The sequence below is a fragment of the Oncorhynchus nerka genome, linkage group LG4 (assembly GCF_034236695.1).
Source record: "Oncorhynchus nerka isolate Pitt River linkage group LG4, Oner_Uvic_2.0, whole genome shotgun sequence".
NCBI lineage: Eukaryota > Metazoa > Chordata > Actinopteri > Salmoniformes > Salmonidae > Oncorhynchus > Oncorhynchus nerka.
In genome coordinates, this window is record NC_088399.1 from 62,316,684 (window position 1) to 62,342,143 (window position 25,460).

Genomic DNA, 25,460 nt, shown 5'->3' on the forward strand with positions numbered 1-25,460 from the left:
CCCTGTGCTGCTCTGTAGACTGACGATGTAGCGGACAATGCGGCAGACCCTGTGCTGCTCTGTAGACTGACGATGTAGCGGACAATGCGGCAGACCCTGTGCTGCTCTGTAGACTGACGATGTAGCGGACAATGCGGCAGACCCTGTGCTGCTCTGTAGACTGACGATGTAGCGGACAATGCGGCAGACCCTGTGCTGCTCTGTAGACTGACGATGTAGCGGACAATGCGGCAGACCCTGTGCTGCTCTGTAGACTGACGATGTAGCGGACAATGCGGCAGACCCTGTGCTGCTCTGTAGACTGACGATGTAGCGGACAATGCGGCAGACCCTGTGCTGCTCTGTAGACTGACGATGTAGCGGACAATGCGGCAGACCCTGTGCTGCTCTGTAGACTGACGATGTAGCGGACAATGCGGCAGACCCTGTGCTGCTCTGTAGACTGACGATGTAGCGGACAATGCGGCAGACCCTGTGCTGCTCTGTAGACTGACGATGTAGCGGACAATGCGGCAGACCCTGTGCTGCTCTGTAGACTGACGATGTAGCGGACAATGCGGCAGACCCTGTGCTGCTCTGTAGACTGACGATGTAGGGGACAATGCGGCAGACCCTGTGCTGCTCTGTAGACTGACGATGTAGCGGACAATGCGGCAGACCCTGTGCTGCTCTGTAGACTGACGATGTAGCGGACAATGCGGCAGACCCTGTGCTGCTCTGTAGACTGACGATGTAGCGGACAATGCGGCAGACCCTGTGCTGCTCTGTAGACTGACGATGTAGCGGACAATGCGGCAGACCCTGTGCTGTTCCCAGCCGTTCATGTGTGCATGTTGGATATGAGTACTGGGACAGCAAATGCAACACATTTCTGTTTTCGCTGTATAACGGATCAACGGAAAAAATATGGCACAGTGTTTTAATAGGGCACGCAAGTGGAAAAGGAGTGTTTCTTTTAATGGACAAATCTAGGTTGTGTCCTTTTATATTCGTTTGGTACTTAATAAAACCAAGTGCCTCTAATCTATATTTCACAGGTCTGATGCCATCTATGTAGCGTTTTATGTATCATGATGCCATCTATGTAACGTTTTATGTATCCTGATGCCATCTATGTAGCGTTTTATGTATCATGATGCCATCTATGTAACGTTTTATGTATCCTGATGCCATCTATGTAGTGTTTTATATATCCTGATGCCATCTATGTAGCGTTTTATGTATCCTGATGCCATCTATGTAGCGTTTTATGTATCCTGATGCCATCTATGTAGCGTTTTATGTATCCTGATGCCATCTATGTAGCGTTTTCTGTATCCTGATGCCATCTATGTAGCGTTTTCTGTATCCTGATGCCATCTATGTAGCGTTTTATGTATCCTGATGCCATCTATGTAGCGTTTTATGTATCCTGATGCCATCTATGTAGCGTTTTATGTATCCTGATGCCATCTATGTAGCGTTTTATGTATCCTGATGCCATCTATGTAGCGTTTTATGTATCCTGATGCCATCTATGTAGCGTTTTATGTATCCTGATGCCATCTATGTAGCGTTTTATGTATCCTGATGCCATCTATGTAGCGTTTTATGTATCCTGATGCCATCTATGTAGTGTTTTATGTATCCTGATGCCATCTATGTAGCGTTTTATGTATCCTGATGCCATCTATGTAGCGTTTTATGTATCCTGATGCCATCTATGTAGCGTTTTATGTATCCTGATGCCATCTATGTAGCGTTTTATGTATCCAAAATGCTTTCTAGACGGTTGAAGTGGCTCCGCCAGGTTGGTTGCAGCTCCTTTTGATTACAGCTCTGTTTGGTAAAGGCTGGGAAAGGGAACAAGTCTCCACGAATGATCTTTACATGGCATGCCCCATGAAATGTGTGTTTTGGTTAAAACACAAAGCTCTTGTGTAAAAATTGACTGTGATGTTGATCATATGTCGGCATTAATAGAATCTCAGTAAATGGACAACCAGTTTGTGACAGAATGTTAAAGGCCACTTTTTACACTGGTGGGAAGATTAGCAAAACGCCCCAGAAATGTATCAGTGGACAGCTAAATGTATCCTGGTTAAACATTTCCTTATTATTTCCAGAACATTGTCTATCACAGTGTTTCCCGACCCTGGTCCTCGAGTATCCCCATCATTACTGGAGGGCCAGTAGGAGGCACTCTTTCCTCTGGTCTAAAATATATCCCAATGCCCCAGGGCAGGGATTGGGGACACTGCCCTGTGTAGGGTGCCGTCTTTCGGATGGGACGTTAAACGGGTGTCCTGACTCTCTGAGGTCATTAAAGATCTCATGGCACTTACCGGTGTCCTGGCTAAATTCCCAATCTGGCCCTCAAACCATCACGGTCACCTAATAATCCCCAGTTTACAATTGGCTCATTCATCCCCCTCCTCTCCCCTGTAACTATTCCCCAGGTCAGTGCTGTAAATGAGAACGTGTTCTCAGTCAACTTACCTGGTAAAATAACGGATAAATAAATAAATAAATAAAAATTACACATTTTTGTTGTAACCTTGGACAAACACCTTATTGAGGGCTTGATGATTAGTTGACAAGTTGAATCAGGTGTGCTTGTCCAGGGTTACAATACAAATGTGTGCTGTTGAGGATACTGGAGGACCAGGGCGGGGGTAACACTGGTCTATCGGATCTAAAGAGTCCACGTTCATGGTTCGTGTTTTCATGTCAATACCTTTGGCTTAGAGACCCAACAGCTAGTGGGTATAAGTTGTAGAAGGTGCAAGACAAGGCGACACAGGAGAAGTAGAGGAAAATGATCATGAGAGAGGAGCACTTACCACAGATGGTGTCCCCCGGTTGACACTGATTATCAGCATCAGAGTAGGACGACATCCTGAGGAGTGGGAGCGAGCAAACGCACAGATATCATCATTAGATTACCACCGGTCGGCAGCCTCATAAAGCCCTCGGCTGTAACGACACAGCAAGGAGTGTTCAACACCTTCTACTGTCACACAAGACACATAAAAGACATCTGGAGTCCATTGTCTCCATCTCAAAGTTGATTCCACTGTCTTTTTGTCATTGTTTCACTCTGATCAGAGACTGATTTAGACCTGGGACACCAGGGGTGTGCAATTAATGATCAGGTAGAACAGAAAACCAGCCGGCTCCGGACCTCGTAGGGTAAAAGTTGAGTACCCCTGATCTAGGCTAATCAACGTCTACGTTAGGAAAAGGAAAAAGACTGTACAGTTGTACACTTGTCATACAACCCCCCCATCGATAACGATGACAATGTGAGTATTTTGAACGTTGGTACATGTTTTTGTTATTCTGTGTACATGTGTTTTGACTGCGCTAGTGTTATTGATGTAATCTCAGCGAGATTGCTTTCTGAGTGAATAACCCAGATTAACTCTAGATATTGGGATCCCAAGTAACTATGGTATCTGGTTAGATCTGATGCTGAGGCAATTTAAGATACAGTAATGTGACTATGGCTACAGTATAATCACACTGACTGCAGGAGGCGTACAATATGGCAAGGTTGGTGTTATACCACGCTTGGCATTTGGGATGTGTCCTAATCACGTAAAACCCCGGATGGGTTGGGCCGGATGATGTAAAGAAATCTTCCCAGCGTGAAATAGTTCTGATTGTGACGTCATGTTGTAAAACATTTCACAACCTCAAAATGTTCCCGGTCAATAATTGCACGTGCGTCTGTGTGGGTGGCTGAGCTCGTGCAGGTGTTTCTCACACGCCCTCGCCCTTGATTTAGCTAGCTAGCATAATTAGATGTAAACTGGTCGAGATGGGTTGTTCTAAGAAGTGTGCAGTTCACTTGTTTTGTTTAGCTACCAAACAAACAGATATATATGCACTGTCAAACGAAAATATAGCGCCCAAGTCTTTACAATCGCAAAAAAAAATATATATGACACACGAGTCCGGGACCTCACGCCTCAACAAGCTTCTGATTGGTCAGAGTCAATAGTAGGAAGAGACTGTTTGTTTCTGAAATCGCACCCTATGCCCTATATAGTGCACTACTTTTGACCAGAGCCCTATGGGCCCCACTACATAGTGAATAGGGTGACATTTCAGACGCATCCCCTGTTTTTCGTTTGTCACCACAGAGATAAAACAACAACCGGTTGTATGGAACAGGTCGAGGTCCCGTTGACAGTTCCCTGGACATTTGCTTCTTAGGTGGAACTACAGTTGGAGTCAACTTGAGACGACAGAGATTGGGACAATTCTCATTCCTCTTGCTTGAGGATAGATTTGCTGTGTAACTGTAAAATGTAAATGTTCAAAGTGGCAAAATTGATCAAACCGTCACCACAAAGAACCAGTTGCGTTGTCTATGCAGTCATGTTTAGGAGTATAATACTATAATAACATCCTTTACTTACAACATGGCCGCCTAGCTTGGGGGACCTGTATTTACTCAACAATGTTATGTCATTGTCTTGCCAACTTTCTCATACAAGGCAACAAGTTGACTGTGGTAGAAACGAATTGGTTAGCCATGCTATGACCTTCTCACCTTACTTTATTTCAGGTCACAACCTGTCTAGATGAAGGAGAAATCAAAGGAAAAGTGATAAACTCCACACTTGAAAGTCACCCGACTCCACTACTGTCTACCTGGAAGTGGTTCAACCAAAGTATATATAGGCTTAGGGTGTGTTTTGTTTTGTCACCTATTTCTGTCACTGTCCTCGGGTAACAATAATGAGTCGCGGTCACAGTACACTCCTCCACATAGTGTTGTTAGGGAGCACATTCTGACAGCATTTCTGCGTTTTCCCTCCCTCACCCCTTTACAAGTATGTGTGTCACTCAACCGGCCTGGCTGCATTTCTCTTTGACATGCATTTCTCACACACAACCCATACACAGCACATAATACAGAACATTACACTTTTACGTTTCAATATATTGGACCTTGTATTTTAGCCGACAATGTATTTGACCCTTTGCTTGAACCGTAACTGGACATTTCTTCACAAATTGTATCGTGTCAACCTACATGGCATGCTCCCTGTGTAAGGCTGAATCTCATGTATTGTGTAATGGTATTATGTCCTCGGCATCCAAAGCTCCTCATAAGAAGCAGTAGAATACTCACGTTTGATGTGAACTCCTCATAAGAAGCAGTAGTATAATCACATTTGATATTAGCTCCTCATAAGAAGCAGTAGTATAATCACATTTGATGTTAACTCCTCATAAGAAGCAGTAGTATAATCATGTTTGATATTAACTCCTCATAAGAAGCAGTAGTATACTCACGTTTGTAATTAGCTCCTCATAAGAAGCAGTAGTATTATCCTGTTTGATATTAACTCCTCATAAGAAGCAGTAGTATAATCACGTTTGATATTAACTCCTCATAAGAAGCAGTAGTATAATCACGTTTGATATTAACTCCTCATAAGAAGCAGTAGTATACTGACGTTTGATATTAGCTCCTCATAAGAAGCAGTAGTATTATCCTGTTTGATATTAACTCCTCATAAGAAGCAGTAGTATACTGACGTTTGATATTAGCTCCTCATAAGAAGCAGTAGTATTATCCTGTTTGATATTAACTCCTCATAAGAAGCAGTAGTATACTGACGTTTGATATTAACTCCTCATAAGAAGCAGTAGTATACTCACGTTTGATGTTAACAATGGTCTATTATAATCCCCATGTGATAAATCCAGTTTGTGATATTTGCCATCTCCCACTTTCCCAGCCTCTCTGTCAATCTCGCTCTTCTGTTGTTGTGTGTTTTCTTTCCTCATGTCTCTCTGCTTTGTAATTCTCACAGGTTAGCCCTGCCCTTTGCTGCACCTTTTCCTCCTCAACCTCATCACCTCTTCACGGTGAGTTCTGTTTTTAGACTTTTGGTGTGTGTGTGTGTGTGTGTGGGTTTGCAATGCCCTCCGCAACTATTTTAGTCTCCTCCTAATCACCGGGGTCCGTCAAAGGTGTTGTCGATTCACGGTGCCTCCCAAGTGGCCACTCAACACCTGCGATTTCCATTACTTTTCTACAAAGTGAAACTGCTCGATCCACCCCTATCAAATATCACAGGCACTGCGGGCGTTGGGGAAGCAACTTAGGTAGTATTAGGCTTTTGGTGCGCTGTCACTGTAGCTCATGAATGAGGCAATAGAAGTTTGCCCTGCCTTACAGTGGTATGGTACTGTATACAGGGTGAGTGGCTTTGCAATGGCATGTTGGGGTTTCTTTTGTGTTTTGTAATCACTCATCAGCTTTCCAACACCATCGGAAAAACACCCATGGGAACTGCTTGCTGTCCATCTGTTAACTGTTAAAGTAACTGTCCAGTGTTTGCAGATTTCTATGAAATATGACTACTAATTAACTTAAAATATCAGTGAAATAGTTTTCTTTCCAAAACATGTTAATTATGTATGTTAAAAAAGCAGCTTTTCTGTGTTAATGGTGTCGGCATATTCGTCATAAAAAAATATAGTAATGCATGGTTAGCCAACTGAGGCGTATGACATCATACTCTGAGGAAATAGCAAGCATTTTTGAAAGGATCTATTTGATATACATGTTTGAGGTGTATTTAAAAAATATATATAAAAATCTCCAATTTATGCTCTGGCTACGAATACGAGTGTAGAATGAGTCAACAACATTATTTGAGTTATTAACAGAATATGAACTTTTAAAAGTGAGATTTTCACTTAACAGTTACTTTAAACACCCAAAACCTCAGCGCTAAAGGGGCTGTTTTAAAATGCTCTGATAACATGTTGTGATGTGAAAACCCCTGTGCTTTCCCTGTCTCTACCATAGTAGGTAATTGTCCCCTTTCTGGGCATTTTAATTTCATTTCAAATGCCAAGATAATCAAGTTTTTAATGAAGTTCAGTATTTTTTTTTTAACGGTTAAAAAAAAAATTTCACCCCTTTTTCTTCCCAATTTCGTGGTTTCCAATTGTTGTAGTAGCTACTATCCTGTCTCATCGCTACAACTCCCGTACGGGCTCGGGAGAGACGAAGGTTGAAAGTCATGCATCCTCCGATACACAACCCAACCAAGCCGCACTGCTTCTTAACACAGGGCGCATCCAACCCGGAAGCCAGCCGCACCAATGTGTCAGAGGAAACACTGTGCACCTGGCAACCTTGGTTAGCGTGCTCTGCGCCCGGCCTGCCACAGGAGTCGCTGGTGCACGATGAGACAAGGATTTCCCTACCGGCCAAACCCTCCCTAACCCAGACGACGCTAGGCCAATTGTGCGTCGCCCCACGGACCTCCCGGTCGCGGCCGGTTACGACAGAGCCTGGGCGCGAACCCAGAGTCTCTGATGGCACAGCTAGCGCTGCAGTACAGCGCCCTTAACCACTGAGCCACCCGGGAGGCCCAAAGTTCAGTATTGCCTTAAAGTTGCATTATTCAAAAATCTCTCTGCTATTTCCTGGTTGCTAAAACTCTAATTTCAGTTTGACAAAACAAGATGGTACAATGATTCTCTACTGTACACTATCTAAACCGTTCGGAAATATATTTGAATCTGGTGTACAATCTGGTGTATGTTTGAATCTGGTGTACAAAACTGCCAGTAAAAGACTCAAAAACAAAACTTAAGAACGGGATGCATAGAAATAGCGCACCTAGAACATATCTACTACTTCTTAGACTTGCTTTCAAGTAGAATGATAGATCTATAACTCACATTTCTCTGTGAATTTGGATCGGGTCGCCCAAAAAGTGACACATTTCCACTTTAAACTTCTTGGAGATATATTTTTCAGAGTTACGGATGTTTTTCTATTTGACAGGTACCGCATATCAACATCTGTTTTCTCAATTCTCATCTGCTCTCTATATAGTGTACTGTTCAATACTGTACAGTAGAGTTGCTGGCCCAGACAGTAGCAGATGCTAGACCCTGATCCTTGCTGGACCCTGAACCCTCCAAACCAAAGAAGCCAAAAGTACAGTCTGTGCCAAAACTATGCCTTCATCATATTGCAGTGCCAACTCCAATGAGGAACATCCCTCACAGCAGGACATGCCCAATGAACCTCTCTCCCCTTCTGTCTTTCCCCTTTTACCTGCTGTACCTCTATTCTAATTAACAGGTGCTCAAAGTCTTAGGGGGTTGCCCCAGGCAACAGGGTGGGTACGCCATTAGCCCATCTAATGATCGAGGGAGAGAGCGGGATAGAGAGAGGGGAGGTTAGGGACGTGTGAGGTATCTGTTAGTTCACACGCACTGCTTACCGGGACAGAGGTGGGCAATCCGAGTGGTGGGGAGATCTGCTTGCAAGGGCTCGCTTACACTGTGTGAGAATGTGTGTGTGTGTGTGAGAGCGTGAGAGTTTTTCTCTCTGTGTGTGTCTCTGGTGTGTGTGTGTGTGCATGCGCACACTCTCCGGCGCGGGCACAGAACTGGAAATGCTGAGACAGACAGCTGGTTTATTTTTGGGTCAGTGACAGTGTGTCAATGGCCGCAGATGCGTCGGAAAGGAAGGCTCTGAGATACCAACAGACCCTGGTCAGTTCTTTCTCCCACACTCTCTTCCTCTCTCTCTCTCTCTCTCTCTCTCTCTCTCACTACCTATCTCCTCTTATCTTTTTCCATTTGCTCTCATATTGCGTTTCGCAGCAGCAGACTATCTCTCTGACTTTATCTCTATCTCTTTGACTTTATCTCTATCTCTATGACTTTAATCTCTATCTCTGACTTTAATCTTGCACAATCTCTTGCATGACATATCGGGTCGTCTCTGCTCTTTATGGTCTGTGCATAGGGAGCATGGACACACACACGCTGTCTGGTAACGGTGGTCACGGAGACCTCTTAGCAGGTCCGTGACTGCGGCAACAGGTGTCTGTGTGTCCGAGGACCCCACACCTTCAGTCTCCGTCAGGGTCTTGACTCTCTCTCTCTCTCTCTCTCTCTCTCTTTCTCTCTGTCTGGCTCTCTCTCTCTCTCTCTCTTTCTGTCTTGCTCTTTCTGTCTTGCTCTTTCTCTCTCTCTCTCTCTCTTTCTCGCTTTCTCAGCCACCTGTTCATTATCCTCTCCACCTTTAATTCCTTTCATTTATTACCAACAAGCATAATGCATTATTACGTAGAAATAGATTGCTGTTCAACGACCTCCTTGTAAGTGCCTCTCCATGCTCTCCGATAGACCTGGGAGGAATGTGTTTGTGGGATTTCATCCATGGAGATAAATCTAGGTTTACAGCAGTGTGGTGTGGGAAGAGGGTAACCCGATCATGCATGTGGAATATATTTGTTAATCTCCGCTCGTCACATAGTCTAAGATGACCCCGGGGTCCAGAGTGTTCCAAAACATCTGGAGGGACTTAAACCATTAGACTTTCAGTATGTTTTTTTTTTGGGGGGGGATTTGTAAGAAACACCTGCTGGAAATTGGTGTGGCGTATGTGTGTGTGTGTGTGTGTGTGTGTGTGTGTGTGTGTGTGTGTGTGTGTGTGTGTGTGTGTGTGCCCACCAGTGTACGCATGTACTGCATGACCTGTGTGTGTTAGTACAGGCCATGTGGACTGTGATAACCGTGTGTTTACACTGTCGCCCAGGGAGCCGGGCTATATTGAGAAGTGTCACTTTTTTTGAGCGGGAGTTTGTTTCTGTTCTCTTTGTCATTGTGCTGTGGAGGATCAAGAAATGAGATCACAAGGGGGCCTCCCGTTCCAATTGAACTAGATGCCATTGCCAGGCACAATAGCGAGTTATGTGGAGAGTTGTTGACAGACGTGCGGAGAATGTGCGTGGTTAATACTCCGTAAGACTGGAGGATATTTTCGAAGACCTAAGTGTGTATTACATTTGACTTTATATGACATAAGAGTGGGGACACACGACACTGTCCAACCTTCCCCGTCATGTGACCTATTGCTGTAGATGTCATGTGTCTTTAGGACAAACGGACTAGCAGATGGACGGGCCTGCATATAGGCAGAGGAAAGCAGACTGGTAGGCAGGCAGACAGCGCAGGTTAGGAAAGTAGATGGGTAGATTAGTATTTGTTACTAATACTATTGCTACTACATAATACTACTACTCTTATGTTTGTCTCTTCTGCTGCCATTGGGCTGTCACTTGAGGACATGCAATATTGTGGATACAGTTAAGGGTATTGTCAGGCCCAACGTGCAGTGGAGGGCCCTGCAACCGCTAACGGTGATTTACTCTTAACAGGACCGTTATGAGTTTGATCTATCCAAGCGATCAGTAACAGCCTGACGCTGTTACAGAACACTCCCTCTGGGGCATCTTCATCTATTCTCATGTTGTTATCTCTGATTTTCATCCACTCTACCATCCACCTCACAGGTGTGTCCAGGGACTGGTCTTCCTTGTGAGAGGTACAAAAAGAGCCGGTATGAGGATTACGAGCAGATGCCTTCCTTGAGGCGAAATCTGTTATGCAGTGAGTTGATCAAATCTGACACTGGCTTTGTGTCGATTTCTCTCTGTATATTTTGTAATAAACGCGCTCGCTTTCCACTTGACGAACATGCTCAGGTGTCGCGGGCCGCCCACACGAACCAAACTCCCCCTGCAGAAGTCCTTACGGGCCAGCGGGACGGACAGACAGGCGGATAGTGAGAGATCGAGAGGGAGTAAGAGGTGTGTAAGCGGTGAACGTTGGGCCAGCGGGACGGACAGACAGGCGGATAGTGAGAGGTCGAGAGGGAGTAAGAGGTGTGTAGCGGTGAACGTTGGGCCAGCGGGACGGACAGACAGGCGGATAGTGAGAGGTCGAGAGGGAGTAAGAGGTGTGTAGCGGTGAACGTTGGGTCAGCGGGACGGACAGACAGGCGGATAGTGAGAGGTCGAGAGGGAGTAAGAGGTGTGTAGCGGTGAACGTTGGGCCAGCGGGACGGACAGACAGGCGGATAGTGAGAGGTCGAGAGGGAGTAAGAGGTATGTAGCGGTGAACGTTGGGCCAGCGGGACGGACAGACAGGCGGATAGTGAGAGGTCGAGAGGGAGTAAGAGGTGTGTAGCGGTGAACGTTGGGCCAGCGGGACGGACAGACAGGCGGATAGTGAGAGGTCGAGAGGGAGTAAGAGGTGTGTAGCGGTGAACGTTGGGCCAGGGGGACGGACAGACAGGCGGATAGTGAGAGGTCGAGAGGGAGTAAGAGGTGTGCAGCGGTGAACGTTGGGTCCCACCGGTGCTAAATATAACTCCCAGGGTAGAGTTACACCCAGTGAGAGAGGGAACGTGTGTACGAGGTGCATGATGTGTAGAGGCAGTAGAGCGCGAGAGAGGGGCTTGGAGAGGGGAGGAGAAATCTGGAGAAAGAGGGGGATTACACGGACTGGCAGAGGTAGGGAAAGGCAGAGGATGACTGAAATAGACTGATGGAGGGCAGCAACGTGATGGTATGTGACAAAACGGGTAGATCAGGCGCACGGGTATCATTTCACATTTGAATGGGTTGACTGCTCAAAAATGCTGAACGTTTAAATCAACCAGCTTGTTGATAAGGTGTTGATACAGGCACTTTACAAGACTAATCTGACACAATGTATAGGCAAGCAAACCATTTTGTAATAATATTACAATGCTTACAAAACCTTTAGCATATGACCTGTTGTGTAGTATATTAGCAGTAAAATAAGTAAGTACTATAGTATATTGTGTAGAATAGCCATATGATAGGCATGCATTACATCAATTGACCAGTTAGTTGATACCATGACTGTCCGGAGTGAGATCCGGTTAGATGCTAGTTAAGCAAATGCCTGGTAAATGTTTGAATATGTCTGTGTGTTTTACTAGACATATATTTGGTGAAGTCTTTAAGATTCCAATTGACATCAGAGAGATTTGCCTTCCTGTCCCCGTGGTTTGCCAAGATGTTGTGTTACCAGAGGTATATCCTGAATGTGAGAGACAGCCTCGAGTTTGTGCAGAAACCACGAGGCAAAAGAGAAAGGAGTGGGTCTTTCAGTACGCCTCTCCTCATCGCGAATCTGTAGGGGGAGAATTTCCTCAAATTCCCCCAGATAAAATAATTTTTTTTTAAAAAAACACAGTATGGAATTACTTGGAATAAAAACAAATGTCTATATAAAACATTATTAGAAAATTAAAAAAATTATCTCCAGTATTTACATTATTATTGTTTTGAGTATGGTGTGTAGAGGATTTCCACTCATTTGCAGGCTGGTGTTTCAGCTATTTGCCAGGGGTGAGTTGGTAGAGAGAGGTTTCCTCTTCCTTGGTATAGTAGAACTAGTGCCATAACAAGCCGTCACTGCTGCACTACAGGGGACTGAAAGTATTTCAGACTCCTTTTCCCGGAGGCTAGTATTTCCCAACAGATCCATGACTACAGCTGTATGGATTTTGTGGACACGTCTCTTATAAGCCTGCTACTGATTTGATAACTGTGTTGAATTTAGCCATTCAAATCCAACAGCACACTGTTATAAAACATTCACGGTCAGTAAATCCTGTCCACAGAATCGGCAGACAACAGCTGGCAAAGTGCCCACATGAAAATAAATACTACAGTTTATTATAGAATACTACAGGACTTACTGTAGTAAACTGTACTACACACTGTTGGATCCCTCAATCGTGATGTGCTTACTATATAATTGTGTAGTATACTGTAGAATACTACATTACACACTGTTATATCCCTTGATCGTGTAGTGTTTACTATATAATTGTGTAGTATACTGTAGAATACTACATTACACACTGTTATATCCCTTGATCGTGTAGTGTTTACTATATAATTGTGTAGTATACTGTAGAATACTACATTACACACTGTTATATCCCTTGATCGTGTAGTGTTTACTATATAATTGTGTAGTATACTGTAGAATACTACATTACACACTGTTATATCCCTTGATCGTGTAGTGTTTACTATATAATTGTGTAGTATACTGTAGAATACTACATTACACACTGTTATATCCCTTGATCGTGTAGTGTTTACTATATAATTGTGTAGTATACTATAGTAAATGCTACAATATTATCCACAACAACAAAAAACACTGTAGTAAATACTACAGTAATGTCCGCAAAAACACTACACTTGTTTAACTATAGGAAATTCTACAGTATTTAACTCTGCCCATTCCCCTTCCCCATATCGCAATTTGTGCCACCCAGAAGTGAGAAACTTACATGCCAATTATAGACCATATATTGTGTTCCCTACAGGTTATAGAAAAGAGCAGAAGCTCTGAACTATCCGTTCAGACCCCAGCCCTACATACCTACCTACATGTTATGGAAAATTAGCTCTTTTGGTATTTCTCCAGTAGATTTCCTGAAGGAGACTCTACTTCTATGTCAAAGATAATAAAAAATCAACTTTATAGTAATCTCTGCAAAATCACTACAGTAAATACTACAGTAACAAAAACACTACAATAAATACTGCAGTATAGTCTTGCCAGCAAAAATACTACAGTAAATACTACCGTTCTTTTACTACAGTATTAATACTAAAGTTAACTGTAAATATGACAGTAAAGTCAGCAAAAACACTACAGTAAATATGAGTGTTTTTACCATATTATAAACTGGGTGATTCGAGCCCTGAATGCTGATTGGCTGAAAGCCGGGATATATCAGACTGTATACCACAGTAATGAAAAAACATGACTTTTTACTGTTTTAATTACATTGGTAACCAGTTAACAGCAATAAGGCACCTTTGTGGTATATTGGCCATATACCACACCACTTTGTGCCTTATTGCTTCAGTATACTATAGTATTTTTTTATGTGGGTGTTGATTAAAGAAAATCCCCACATATTCTGTCTGGCCCAAACGTCTTGGTTTCATAAGCTGAAATACAAGATTCCCCAAATATTACGTTGACACAAAAAGCTTATTGCGCTTCAATTTGGTGCAGATATTGAATTACATCTCTCATAGTGAGCATTTCTTCTTTTCCCCTTTGCCAAGATAATCCATCCACCTGACAGGTGTGGCATATCAAGAAGCTGATTAAACAGCATGATCACTACACAGGTGCAGCTTGTATTGGGGACAATAAAGGCCACTCTAAAATGTGCAGTTTTGTCAGACAACACAATGCCACACACATGTCTCAAGTTCTGAGCGAGCATGCAATTGGCATGCTGACTGCAGGATTGTCCACCAGAGCTGTTGCCAGAAAATGTCATGTTAATTTCTATACCATAAGCAGCCTGGTTTGCTGATGTCATCCTTGTGAACAGAGTGCCCCATGGTGGCAGTGGAGTTATGGTATGGACAGGCATAAGCTACGGACAACAAATACATTTGCACAGAGATATCGTGACAAGATCCTGAGTCCCATTTTTCGTGCCATTCATCCTCTACCATCACCTCACTTTTTAAATAAAAAATAAAAAAGTATTTGTGACAAACCGATGCATATCTGTATTCCAAGTCATGTGAAATCCATAGATTAGGGCCTAATAAATGTTTTTCAGTTGACTGATTTCCTTATATGAACTGTAACTCAGTTAAAATCTTTAAAATGGTTGATTGTTGCATTTATATTTTTGTTCAGTGTGTATAATAGTGCCTATTTTCCTCAACATGTTGGTAACCAGTAAGAGGTTTGTTGGACACTGAGAGCTGATACAGGTATGATACTTATCGTCAATGTATCCCATGGTAAGCCGAGCTGTGACATGTCTGGTCCAATGGAAGTCATGGCGTGTGTGCAGCTCATGTACATGTTGGTGATTTTATTTGGTATACATATCCATGTGTATGACTGACGTACAGTACTCTTTCTAGGACCCACAGAGAAAGACTTGTACATGCACATTCAATTACGAGGTGTTGAAAGGCAGCCCAAAGCGTAAATGGGGTGCCAGGTAGCCTAGTGGTTAGGTTGCTGGATCGAATCCCCGAGCTGACAAGGTAAAAATCTGTCTTTCTGCCCCTGAGTTAACCCACTGTTCCCCGGGCGCCGAAGACGTAGATGTCGATTAAGGCAGCTCCCCCGCACCTCTCTGATTCAGAGGAGTTGGGTTAAATGTGGAAGACACATTTCAGTTGAAATATTCAGTTGTACAACTGGCGAGGAATCCCCCTTTCCCTAAATGCTAGGCCTGACTGATTCCTAGTGTGGTGTTGTTGACTAGAGGTCAACTGCACTGTGCAGATGTCGTTTGTATCTGAGCACTTATAGTATACAGTATACTTTCGATTTCAACTGTATATCAGAAGGTTTTCAGACTTCCCTCAACAGGTTGTTGGTTTCCCACAAAAGCTATTGTTTGACAAATTCAATTATGTCTGGTGTATGACGTCAGTATCTACATTATGTGATAAAGATCCGTTTACCACTTGATCAAAATGTTCATTAAACAATAAAGGTACAGTTCAAGATGGAAGTTTACCTACACCTTCGCCAAATACATTTAAACTCAGTTTTTCACAATTCCTGACATTTAATCCGAGTAAAAATTCCCTGTCCTAGGTCAGTTAGGATCACCACTTCTTTTTTAAGAATGTGAAATGTCAGAATAATAGTAGAGAGGATGATTTATTTCAGCATTTATTTCTTTCATCACATTCCCAGTGGGTCAGAAGTTTACATACACTCAATTAGTATTTGGTAGCATTGCCTTTAAATTCTTTTACTTGGGTCAAAGGTTTCGGGTAGCCTTCCACAAGCTTCCCACAAGTTGGGTGAATTTTGGAGCATTTCTCCTGACAGAGTGAGTGTAACTGAGTCAGGCTTGTAGGCCTCCTTGCTCGCACATGCTTTTTCAGTTCTGCCCACAAATGTTCTATGGGTTTGAGATCAGGGCTTTGTGATGGCCACTCCAATACCTTAACTTTGTTGTCCTTAAGCCATTTTGCCACAACTTTGGAAGTATGCTTGGGGTCATTGTCCATTTGGAAGACCCATTTGCGACCAAGCTTTAACTTCCTGACTGATGTCTTGAGATGTTGCTTCAATATATCCACATCATTTTACTTCCTCATTATGCCATTTATTTTTTGAAGTGCACCAGTCCCTCCTGCAGCAAAGCACCCCCACAACATGATACTGCCACCCCCGTGCTTCACGGTTGGGATGGTGTTCTTTGGCTTGCAAGCCTCACACGTCATTTTATCTCTAAAATGTCTTGCACAACTAACTTAATTTGTTTTTACCACTTTAAACATTTATTTTGAGATCCACCCCTGTAAACGAAATTTGCTTGGCAGCTCGAGCGGAGAAGGAGAGTCTCATTTCATACAAGCGCATTTTCGTCCACGTTCCCTCTCCTCGATTAGTTTTTGACCTTTTCTCAAATAGAGGAGAGAAAGGATGGAGGAGAGAGGATGCAGAGGTTGAGCAAATCCAATTGAGAAAAGGCCATAGTCTGGATTTGTAATGTAGGCCTTCACTTTAGCGTGCAGCGGGTATAAGAATAGCTTTAACACTTAGTGTCACGGTAATAAGCAAACATGAATCATAAAAGAATTTGTGTTTTACATGGAAGCCCACATTAACTATACAGTATTATGACATTATTCAGGTCTTTAACTTCATTATTGTTATTCCATCATTATGTACATAGACAAAGGTTTGTCTGTTTAAATGGGTTTGAAGACCATTGAACTGTTCATGTGGAAAAGATTAGAGTGGAGAACATAATTCCTTACAAGACGGTCTGCCATTTGGATTGTGTTTTTATCATAGTAATTAGTAGACTTAATTGACCGTTTTATGCAAGTCATTCGAATATGTCGTCTTTCCATTTAGAATTGGAACGGAATGTTTGCCACCTCTCCAGTTTGATAGTGAAATGTGTCGATCGTGATTTACAAAGCGTGTGAAATACTTACCCACAACCAACTGCTAGTCTTGTCTGATAGGGGATCACATACCTTGGCTCTTGGCTTGATCTTTGGTTGGTATAGTAGCTTACCAGCCCCATGCTCACCCCCCCCCCACCCCCCCACCCCCCACCCCCGTAAGAAATTCATGTAATAGAATGTATCTTTGAGTGATAGCTATGTCTTGTAATTACAAAATGATAAAAGCCAAGAGATGTCGTATTAGATTTACTAGATTACAGAACATTATTCTAGTGTGCGCTTCTGAACGTATGTCCGTGTCTCTATGCGTGCGTCTGCATGTCTGTGTGGGAGAGCTGCAGGCTGGAGTTACCTCTTTACCACATGAGTTACCTCTTTACCACATGTCTGGATGCTGTCCAGCTGTAATTCATCCAAATGTAGACACACTCTTCCGGCTCAGTGAGATTTTAAGGTCAACATGTTGAGGTGTTTTTGTCTTTCTCCCCCCCCCCCCCCGTCTGCCATAATACAATGAGTTCCAAAAGTATTGGGACAGTGACACACGTTTTAGATTTTTGGTTCTGTACCCCAGCACTTTGGATTAATGTGGATGCTACCATTGTGTTGTGCTCATTAGAGAATTTATGGTAATTAATGCATAGTGTCATTTTTGAGTCACTTTTATTGTAAATAAGAGTAAAATATGTTTCTCAACACTTCTACATTAATGTGGATGCATGATTACGGATAATCCTGAATGAATAGCATTGTTTACCATCCATTTCTACTGGGCAAAAATGATCTGAAACACAACCAAAACAAACAGCAAATGCATCCACGTTTGTAGAGTCACAAGCCTGATGTAATCATTGTGTGCTAGGAATATGGGACCAAATTATACACTTTTGACCACTGTATTATACACTGAGCATACCAAACATTGGGAACACCTTCCTAATATTGAGATGCAACCCTCCCGCCCGAGCACTTTAACCAAAGTTCTGGAGTACAGAGCCAAAACAATAAAACATTTGTCACTGTCCCAATACTTTTGGAGCTCACTGTACATTATGACAATTCTCCCACAATCTGGAACAATCAATATACACTACCGTTCAAAAGTTTGAAAGGCCAACATCCTGGAGTCGCCTCTTCACTGTTGACGTTGAGACTGGTGTTTTGCGGGTACTATTTAATGAAGCTGCCAGTTGAGGACTTGTTTCTCAAGCTAGATACACTAATGTATTTGTCCTCTTAACTAAACTTGGATTAGTTAGCACAACGTGCCATTGGAACGCAAGAGTGATGGTTGCTGATTATGAGCCTCTGGATGCCTATGTAGATATACCATTAAAAATCTGCCGTTTCCAGCTACCCTAGTCATTTACAACATTGTTAATGTCTACACTGTATTTCTGATCAATTTGATATTTTAATGGACAAAAAATTTGCTTTTCTTTCAAAAACAAGGACATTTCTAAGTGACCCCAAACTTTTGAACGATAGTGTATGTATATTGCTTTTACATTCTTCTATGATAGATGAATGTTCCCTTAACATAAGTTTCTTATTTTCATATGTAAACATATATGAACTGTTACATGTAGATATACTGTATGTATAATAATAGAATATACTGCATGATGTATTTTCTTTAAAATATACACATTCGGTGTAAAATTAAAATATCTTAAACTATTCTTATTTTCCTAAAATAACATTTTTGCACTCTAACCTTACCTGAACTACATTTTCAGCAGGTCGTCATTGTCTTTTGCTCATGAACATATGGGTAATGTAGTCTCTCTTCCTCCTGTCACTTTCAGCTGTATGGGGAATACAGCGAGCACCCGGGTGGGTCTGGCCGCCGGAGAGAGGCCACCCGACTGCTAACAGAGAGACAATGGAAGAAACACGACCACCATCACCATGGTCACCATCCGCAGCATCGCCATGGCCACCATCACCACAGCCACCACCATGGCCACCCCCACAGTCACACACATGGACACGGGCACCACAGCAGGCACAGGGGTCGGCATCACTCGGATGAGGCAGGTCATGCACATATGGCTACAGAGCAAGGCAACCCTTTGTCTATAAAGAAACGCCGCTCCTACTCAAAGTGCAGAGGTGAGGAGTCCATGCTCCGTAAAGTCTGTGGTGGTTAATTCCTTTACTATCAAATGAGGAGAGACAAACTTATCACACAAGTCAGTCATACTTGAACTAAAATCTTTATTCACTTATTAATATGGGAGCAGGTCAATACAACACACACACATAAAGTGAATCGATTGAGTGCTGTACGATAATGATATCTAGTCGACGAATCACCCTCAGATGATTCGTTGAGAGCCCCGAGACAAAGGTACAAAGGTATTTAATAGCCAAGATACAGCTCTTTCAGTCTACATCACAAACAACAGATGTATGGAATGGGTCACAAGGTTAAGATTTGTATGAAAGAGACTTATAATTCACAGCAGACGTTATCTGCTGTAAAAACAGTTATCAAGGTCTGGCCCTGGGGTCATCTCTCCCTGGTATCCATTAGAACAAAAACATTAACTCATGCTCTGGAATGCCGTATCACCCAAAGGCATCGTAAAACTTCCAGGGGCCATCCTCAGTAGAACACACACAGATGAGCGTTCTAACCTCTTATTCTGTTGCATAAAACAACCATTTGATGCAATAAACGTATTATAACATAATCTTGCAATTTTGCTTTCACAAGTCGCTGGTGTTAAATGAACTCAAACAGTGTTAAAGTGAATCATGTCTGTCATGTTGTTTGCTCAGACTGTGTAGCGCGGGTACAGAGGTTCCTGGTCACCAAGCTGGGAGAGGACTGGATCTTCCTGGTGCTGCTGGGCGTCTCAATGGCGCTGGTCAGCTGGACCATGGACTACACCAGCGCCAAGAGTCTACAATGTACTACAATACTCACAATGCAACACATACTAAACAATCTTGTTTTATGATGACGCAATATGTTTTTATAATGCTTAATGATCTAGACTAGACACCTGGTTGCTTATTGTCGGAGGGTTAGGGTTAGGGTTAGTGGTTATCGAAAAGTGTTGCAAAATGGTTCCGTGGTAACCTGATATGCAAAATTCATCTTGCAAAACAAACATTACAAAACAGTATACTTGAAATTATGGTTACAGTCATTACCCATATTAGGGAGTTTAGTGAAGTTTGTATGATGGAGTCCCTCCAGGCTCTGTTCTTGCACCGCTACTGTTCTAATTTTATATGCTACCACTCAGTGATGTTATTCATAAACAGAGTCTATTTTCACTGATATGTGGATGACACATCTGTACACTGTAAAAAAAAACATTTGTCGATTCAACTTACAAATGTTTGTTACCTGGCTTCTTTAAAATTCCATGTCAAGTCCAGTCCAGATTTTGTGTGGAGTTGAAGTTTTACTTCAACCTAGTAAAGTTAATGGAACTGACAAATGTGAATTTAATAACTTGTTGAATGAACTTCATACATTTAGTCAAATTAACAGATTTTTAAAAAAGTTGTGCTAACAAAGCTACTAAAGTTGTTTTGACAAATTCTCTAAGTCTAGAGGACAAGTATTTGCTAGTCAGAAAAGCAAAACTAAGATTCTTTTAACTTACCAAAGTGTGTTACCCGGCTGCCTTAAAATCTTAAGTTGTGTCAACTTCCAGTTGAAACAGCTACTTTGAAAATGACCCATTTCAGAACTGACTAAGTCTTTGAAATGATATAATATATTTCAGTGGGGAACATTATGCTCCCATCTGTCTCTTGCTTTTTCGGCAGTGTCGAAACTGACAGTACACTCAACCAACCAACAGATCACTTTACCTACAATGGCATTCTCAGTAACAGTAGGCAGGTTTCCATTGACCCAGGTTTATTCGACACAAGCAATGTGGCAAAAAAAGATCGTTGCAACATATGTAATGGAAACGGCAGATATAGGAGAAACTTTACTTTTTCGAACTGTCTTTATTGCGACAAATGATGATGGAAACTGTGTTATCTAATTAAATGATGATAAACTAATCATTTTGATGGTACGTGGGGCACGTGATGTCACCACATACAGTTAATTCTAAATACCTACTGCTTGCAAAATCTTTTTTTTTCAACTATAAAAATGTTTCTTTGGAGGACAAGGATTGTTCTGACTTTCAAGAGTGCCTGAATTGCTTCAACTTGCTTTTCTGGTTGGCTGGCGAGTTTCACCATCCAATTGTTTTAGATCTACAGGAGTGCAGTTTTCACCATGGGACAGACCGTGGCGATACGTTGGCACATGATAATTATTTGAATATGGCAAATATTAGTCAATTATACACCGGGTGGGTCTAATCCTGAATGCTGATTGCTTAAAACCGCATTCCAGCTGGTGTCAATTCCACACGTTACCACCGGCTAAATATATGAAGTTAAAATGACTATTTACTCTGTTCCATCTGACTGCCCAATCCACTGTCTCATCAGCCCAGCCAGGCAATTTATAAACTTGATCTCCACTATAAAAAGTATCTTCACATTATCTCCGATTTCTTTTAGACTAACATTTAGTTTTCGACAGCAGAGATTTGTATAAACCTTGCTGTCTGTCTCTCCGACATTTGCAACATTGTTTCAATATTCAAATTCAATCTCCAGCTCCATAGTAATGACCGTGTCGGGAGTCAGGACGATACAGAAAGACAGGCAGGTAGGGTTTCTCAGCCAGTCGAAAATCATGAATCAGCTTGCATCATTTTTATGGATATTATACAAAGAAATGTAAAATTGAAAAAATATCAAACAAAACGAAGTGCAGGTAGTTTGCAATCTTTCCAGCTTCAGCTTGAAGTGATTGTGTTAGCTGTGCTGTGTCCTCTGTTGGCTGTACTGTCTGACATGACTGTACGTTAGCCATAGTTAGTTGACATGGCTAGCTAGTAAGCTATTTTCTTTCTAAATGTCGACAAAAAAAATCACTGGGCAAGTTAATGGAAACAAAACTACTGACAGAAACGTTTTTCTTGTTTTCTTTTTACATGAGGTTGTTTATCTACCTATGTTGAATGCACTAACTGATAAATGCGTCAGCTAAATGTCCAAATGTAAATACACAACGCACGGATGCAAAACATGCTGGGTATTATACTAATGAGCCCCCAAAAAAAAAAATATATATATAAGTCATCTGAACTTGACATGTTCAGTCAACACTACTGTTATGTTGCTTCTGTTGATTTGACTTCATGGTTGTGAATTTCATTTAATACATTTTGAAATTTAATTTTAAAAATGTGTCAACCCAACACATTATTCAAATGTAGTTTTCTTGGCTGGACAAAACGAGTCATTTTGACTGAATCTCAAGATCTTTTTTTCACTGTGTCCATTTCATTGAAACATAGTGATGCTCAACAAGTCAGTGCCCCTCTTATAGAATACCACTAATGCTAAGAGAAACGTCTACAAGTGGAAACAGACATCTGTCAGTCCAGATGGATTGACAAGTTGCCCCTCGCAAACCCATCTTACAGTGTTTTTTTTCTTTGTAACTGTCTGTGTCAGTGTCTGCCCTGTCACAACCAACTTCCCTTTCTCCTCTCTTCTCACCTCCATTACCTTATCCTCCACCCTCTTCCCTGATCTTCACCCCGTGTTCTGTCTCCCCCCTCATTTCCTTCCTCCCTCTTGCTCTTCCCCCCCCCACCCCCTGTGTTTTTCTCATCTTCTCCAATACCTTCCTGCTTTTTCTCACATTCCTTCTCATGCTGCCTCACTTTCACCCCCTCCTCAATCCTCCTCTCCCATCCCTCTGTCCCTCCCTCTGTCCCCATGTCAGTGTACAAGTGGATTCACTGGGAGCTGAGGGGTAATGTCCTGCTCCAGTACCTGGCCTGGGTCAGCTATCCTATGGTGCTCATCATGTTCGCCTCCTCCTTCTGCCACCTGGTTGCCCCACAAGCCATCGGTGTGTACGCGCTCAATGCTTACTGCTTACTTTCTCCACCACCCGCCACCCCTAATGACCTGTTACCCGCAATCTGTTATCCATTGATTTTTCTCCCATCTCTGCTTGTGTACCTACCTAGCCCTGGCCTGACACACGGATGTCCTCACTATATATCTAGAGTTATGACCCTTTTTATTGTTGTCGAGTCAAATGTATATATATTTTTTCCTGTAAAACAGCGATTTTGTAATTATTTTTCTTCCCCGACCTCTTTTCAACTCACCACCCTGTTTGTCTTTGTTTCTCTCTGTGTCGCTCTCTGTCTGTGTGTCTCTCTCTCTCTCTCTCTCTTTTCAACTCACTGCCCTGTTTGTCTTTCTATTTCTCTCTGTGTCTCACGCTCTCTCTTTCTGTGTCTCACGCTCTCTCTTTCTGTGTCTCTCGCTCTCTCTTTCTGTGTCTCCCTGTGTCTCACGCTCTCTCTTTCTGTGTCTCCCTGTGTCTCTCGCTCTCTCTTTCTGTGTCTCCCTGTGTCTCACGCTCTCTCTTTCTGTGTCTCCCTGTGTCTCTCGCTCTCTCTGTCTGTGTCGCCCTGTGTCTCACGCTCTCTCTGTCTGTCTCTCTCTGTGTGTCTTTCTCTTTCAGGCTCTGGTATTCCTGAGCTGAAGACCATTCTCAGAGGCGTAGTGCTGAAGGAGTATCTGACTCTCAAGGCTTTTATTGCCAAGGTCATTGGTCTGACTGCAGGTCTGGGCAGTGGGATGCCAGTGGGGAAAGAGGTGGGTTACACACTCACATCTGATTCCCTAATTACAGCTGTTTAAAAAGCCACTAAAAGTTTCCTTGTTTCTGACCCCTTTCTATTTGTCCTTCATATTGCTTCCCAAGGGCCCATTTGTTCATATAGCCAGCATCTGTGCTGCTGTGCTGAGCAAGTGTATGATGTTCTTCTCAAGAGTCAATCAGGTAAGCAGTTACTTAACCAGCATTGAGAATAAGGAGGACATTACAGTTTTGTCGGATCACTTCGTATTATACTTTTAGGCATTTTTCATTGACTCTCTCTTTTCCTCCCTCTGTTCCTTACTGGTATGGGATCCTCTTATCCCCTTTCTCTCTCTTTCTTCTTGCTCGCTCTCTCTCTCTGTGTGTGTCAGTAGAGCCCCTACTGCTACACAGACATCCTCACAGTTGGCTGTGCAGTTGGGGTGGGCTGTTGTTTTGGTACCCCTCTTGGAGGTACAACACTATATTCCTTTTCTTTCTCTCAATTCACCTTCCATTCATCTAGTATAAAGCAAGCTACAAAATCAGCTGAAACATTTGTCATGTGTCTGACAATCAATATGGGCATGGTGCTGAAATATCCTTTAAAAGAAATTGATTTGTGACGGGTCTCATAGCAAGCCTTCAGTGTATAGTAAATATGCAATCTAGACTTTGACTGCATGCCACACTTTGTAATATCACATCTGAATGATATTTTACCAGTCTTTCTTTGATCCTGCCATTCCCCCAGGGGTGCTGTTCAGTATCGAGGTGACGTCCACTTACTTTGCTGTGAGGAACTACTGGAGAGGATATTTTGCCGCCACCTTCAGTGCCTTTATATTCAGAGTGCTCTCTGTGTTCAACAAAGACGCAGGTGGGTCAATGTACTACGACATCGGCATGGGATGCACGCTTTTTGGTCAAAGACATAAACACTTTGTGACGGCGGTCGACGAACACGCTTGGCTCGAGGGAACCCTTTCCCATAGATGTTGCCTTCTGGTTTCCTCTATGTTGTATAGTATGCATGTATACATTCTAACACTCGATCTCCCTCTTCCCCTGTCTTTTTGTCCACCACAGTCACCATCACTGCTCTCTTCCGCACCAAGTTCCGCATGGATTTCCCCTTTGACCTCCAGGAGCTGCCAGCGTTTGCCATCATCGGGTGAGAGAAAGGGTCGAGAGGGGGCCCCAGGAGCGTGGTGAGGGCACGGTGACCGCACTTGTGTGTAGTTCTTTGTCACAACCCAACATGAATGCGTAATCTCAGTCTATGTGCCACGAATCTCTTTATGTTGGTAGTTATCATAAGAACGGAGATGCTGTGAATGGTTTTTGCTTGCTGGTGCGCTTGCTTCAGCTTCCTAGACTACAGAGCTGGAAATAAATATATTATAGGCTAGATCAACACCAACTAAATGAACAGCTGAAGCAAGCGCATATACACTGAGTGTACAAAACATTAAGAGCACCTGCTCTTTCCATGACATAGACTGACCAGGTGAATTCAGGTGAAAGCTATGATCCCCTGTTGAGGTCACCTGTTAAGTTCACTTCAATCAGTGTTGATAAAGGGGAGGAGACAGGTTAAAGAAGGATTTTTTTAAAGCCTTGAGACAATTGTGTATGAGTGTCATTCAGAGGGTAAATGGAACCGCAACTCTGCTGAGGTTTTTCACGCTCAACAGTTTCCCGTGTGTATCAAGAATGGTCCACCACCGAAAGGACATCCGGCCAACTTGACACAACTGTGGGAAGCTTTGGAGTCAACATGGGCCAGCATCCCTGTGGAACGCTTTTGACACCTTGTAGAGTCCATGCCCCAATGAATTTAGGCTGTTTTGAGGGCAAAAAGGGTGAGGGATGTGCAATTAAATATCCGAAAGGTGTTCTTAATGTTTTGTGCACTCTGTGTATATTCTTCAGAAAATGTACCTTTTTTGTTC

The 25,460-nt window shown here is 42.8% G+C and overlaps 2 protein-coding genes across 3 annotated transcripts in view; one reads left to right on the forward strand and one right to left on the reverse strand.

Annotated features, from left to right (window-relative positions):
- The window catches only part of LOC115129000 (tyrosine-protein kinase STYK1-like), a 16,620-nt gene extending 10,609 nt beyond the window's left edge, over positions 1–6,011 (reverse strand). Inside the window, exons 1-2 of the mRNA XM_029659140.2 lie at positions 5,659–6,011; positions 2,823–2,878 (exon numbers count right to left, since the gene is read on the reverse strand). Coding sequence (XP_029515000.1) covers positions 2,823–2,877 — 55 coding nt within the window. The 5' untranslated portion in view covers position 2,878; positions 5,659–6,011. The remainder of the gene's footprint in view (positions 1–2,822; positions 2,879–5,658) is intronic.
- Positions 6,012–8,433: 2,422 nt separating this feature from the next.
- The window catches only part of LOC115128349 (chloride channel protein 1-like), a 29,193-nt gene continuing 12,166 nt past the window's right edge, over positions 8,434–25,460 (forward strand). Inside the window, exons 1-9 of one of the 2 annotated variants that reach the window (XM_029658121.2) lie at positions 8,434–8,526; positions 18,608–18,914; positions 19,587–19,718; positions 22,630–22,758; positions 23,386–23,519; positions 23,629–23,706; positions 23,901–23,979; positions 24,260–24,385; positions 24,595–24,679. In XM_029658121.2, coding sequence (XP_029513981.1) covers positions 8,476–8,526; positions 18,608–18,914; positions 19,587–19,718; positions 22,630–22,758; positions 23,386–23,519; positions 23,629–23,706; positions 23,901–23,979; positions 24,260–24,385; positions 24,595–24,679 — 1,121 coding nt within the window. In that variant the 5' untranslated portion in view covers positions 8,434–8,475. Of the gene's footprint in view, positions 8,527–11,301; positions 11,392–18,607; positions 18,915–19,586; positions 19,719–22,629; positions 22,759–23,385; positions 23,520–23,628; positions 23,707–23,900; positions 23,980–24,259; positions 24,386–24,594; positions 24,680–25,460 lie in introns of those variants that run through there. The other variant, XM_029658122.2, reaches the window with a different exon arrangement.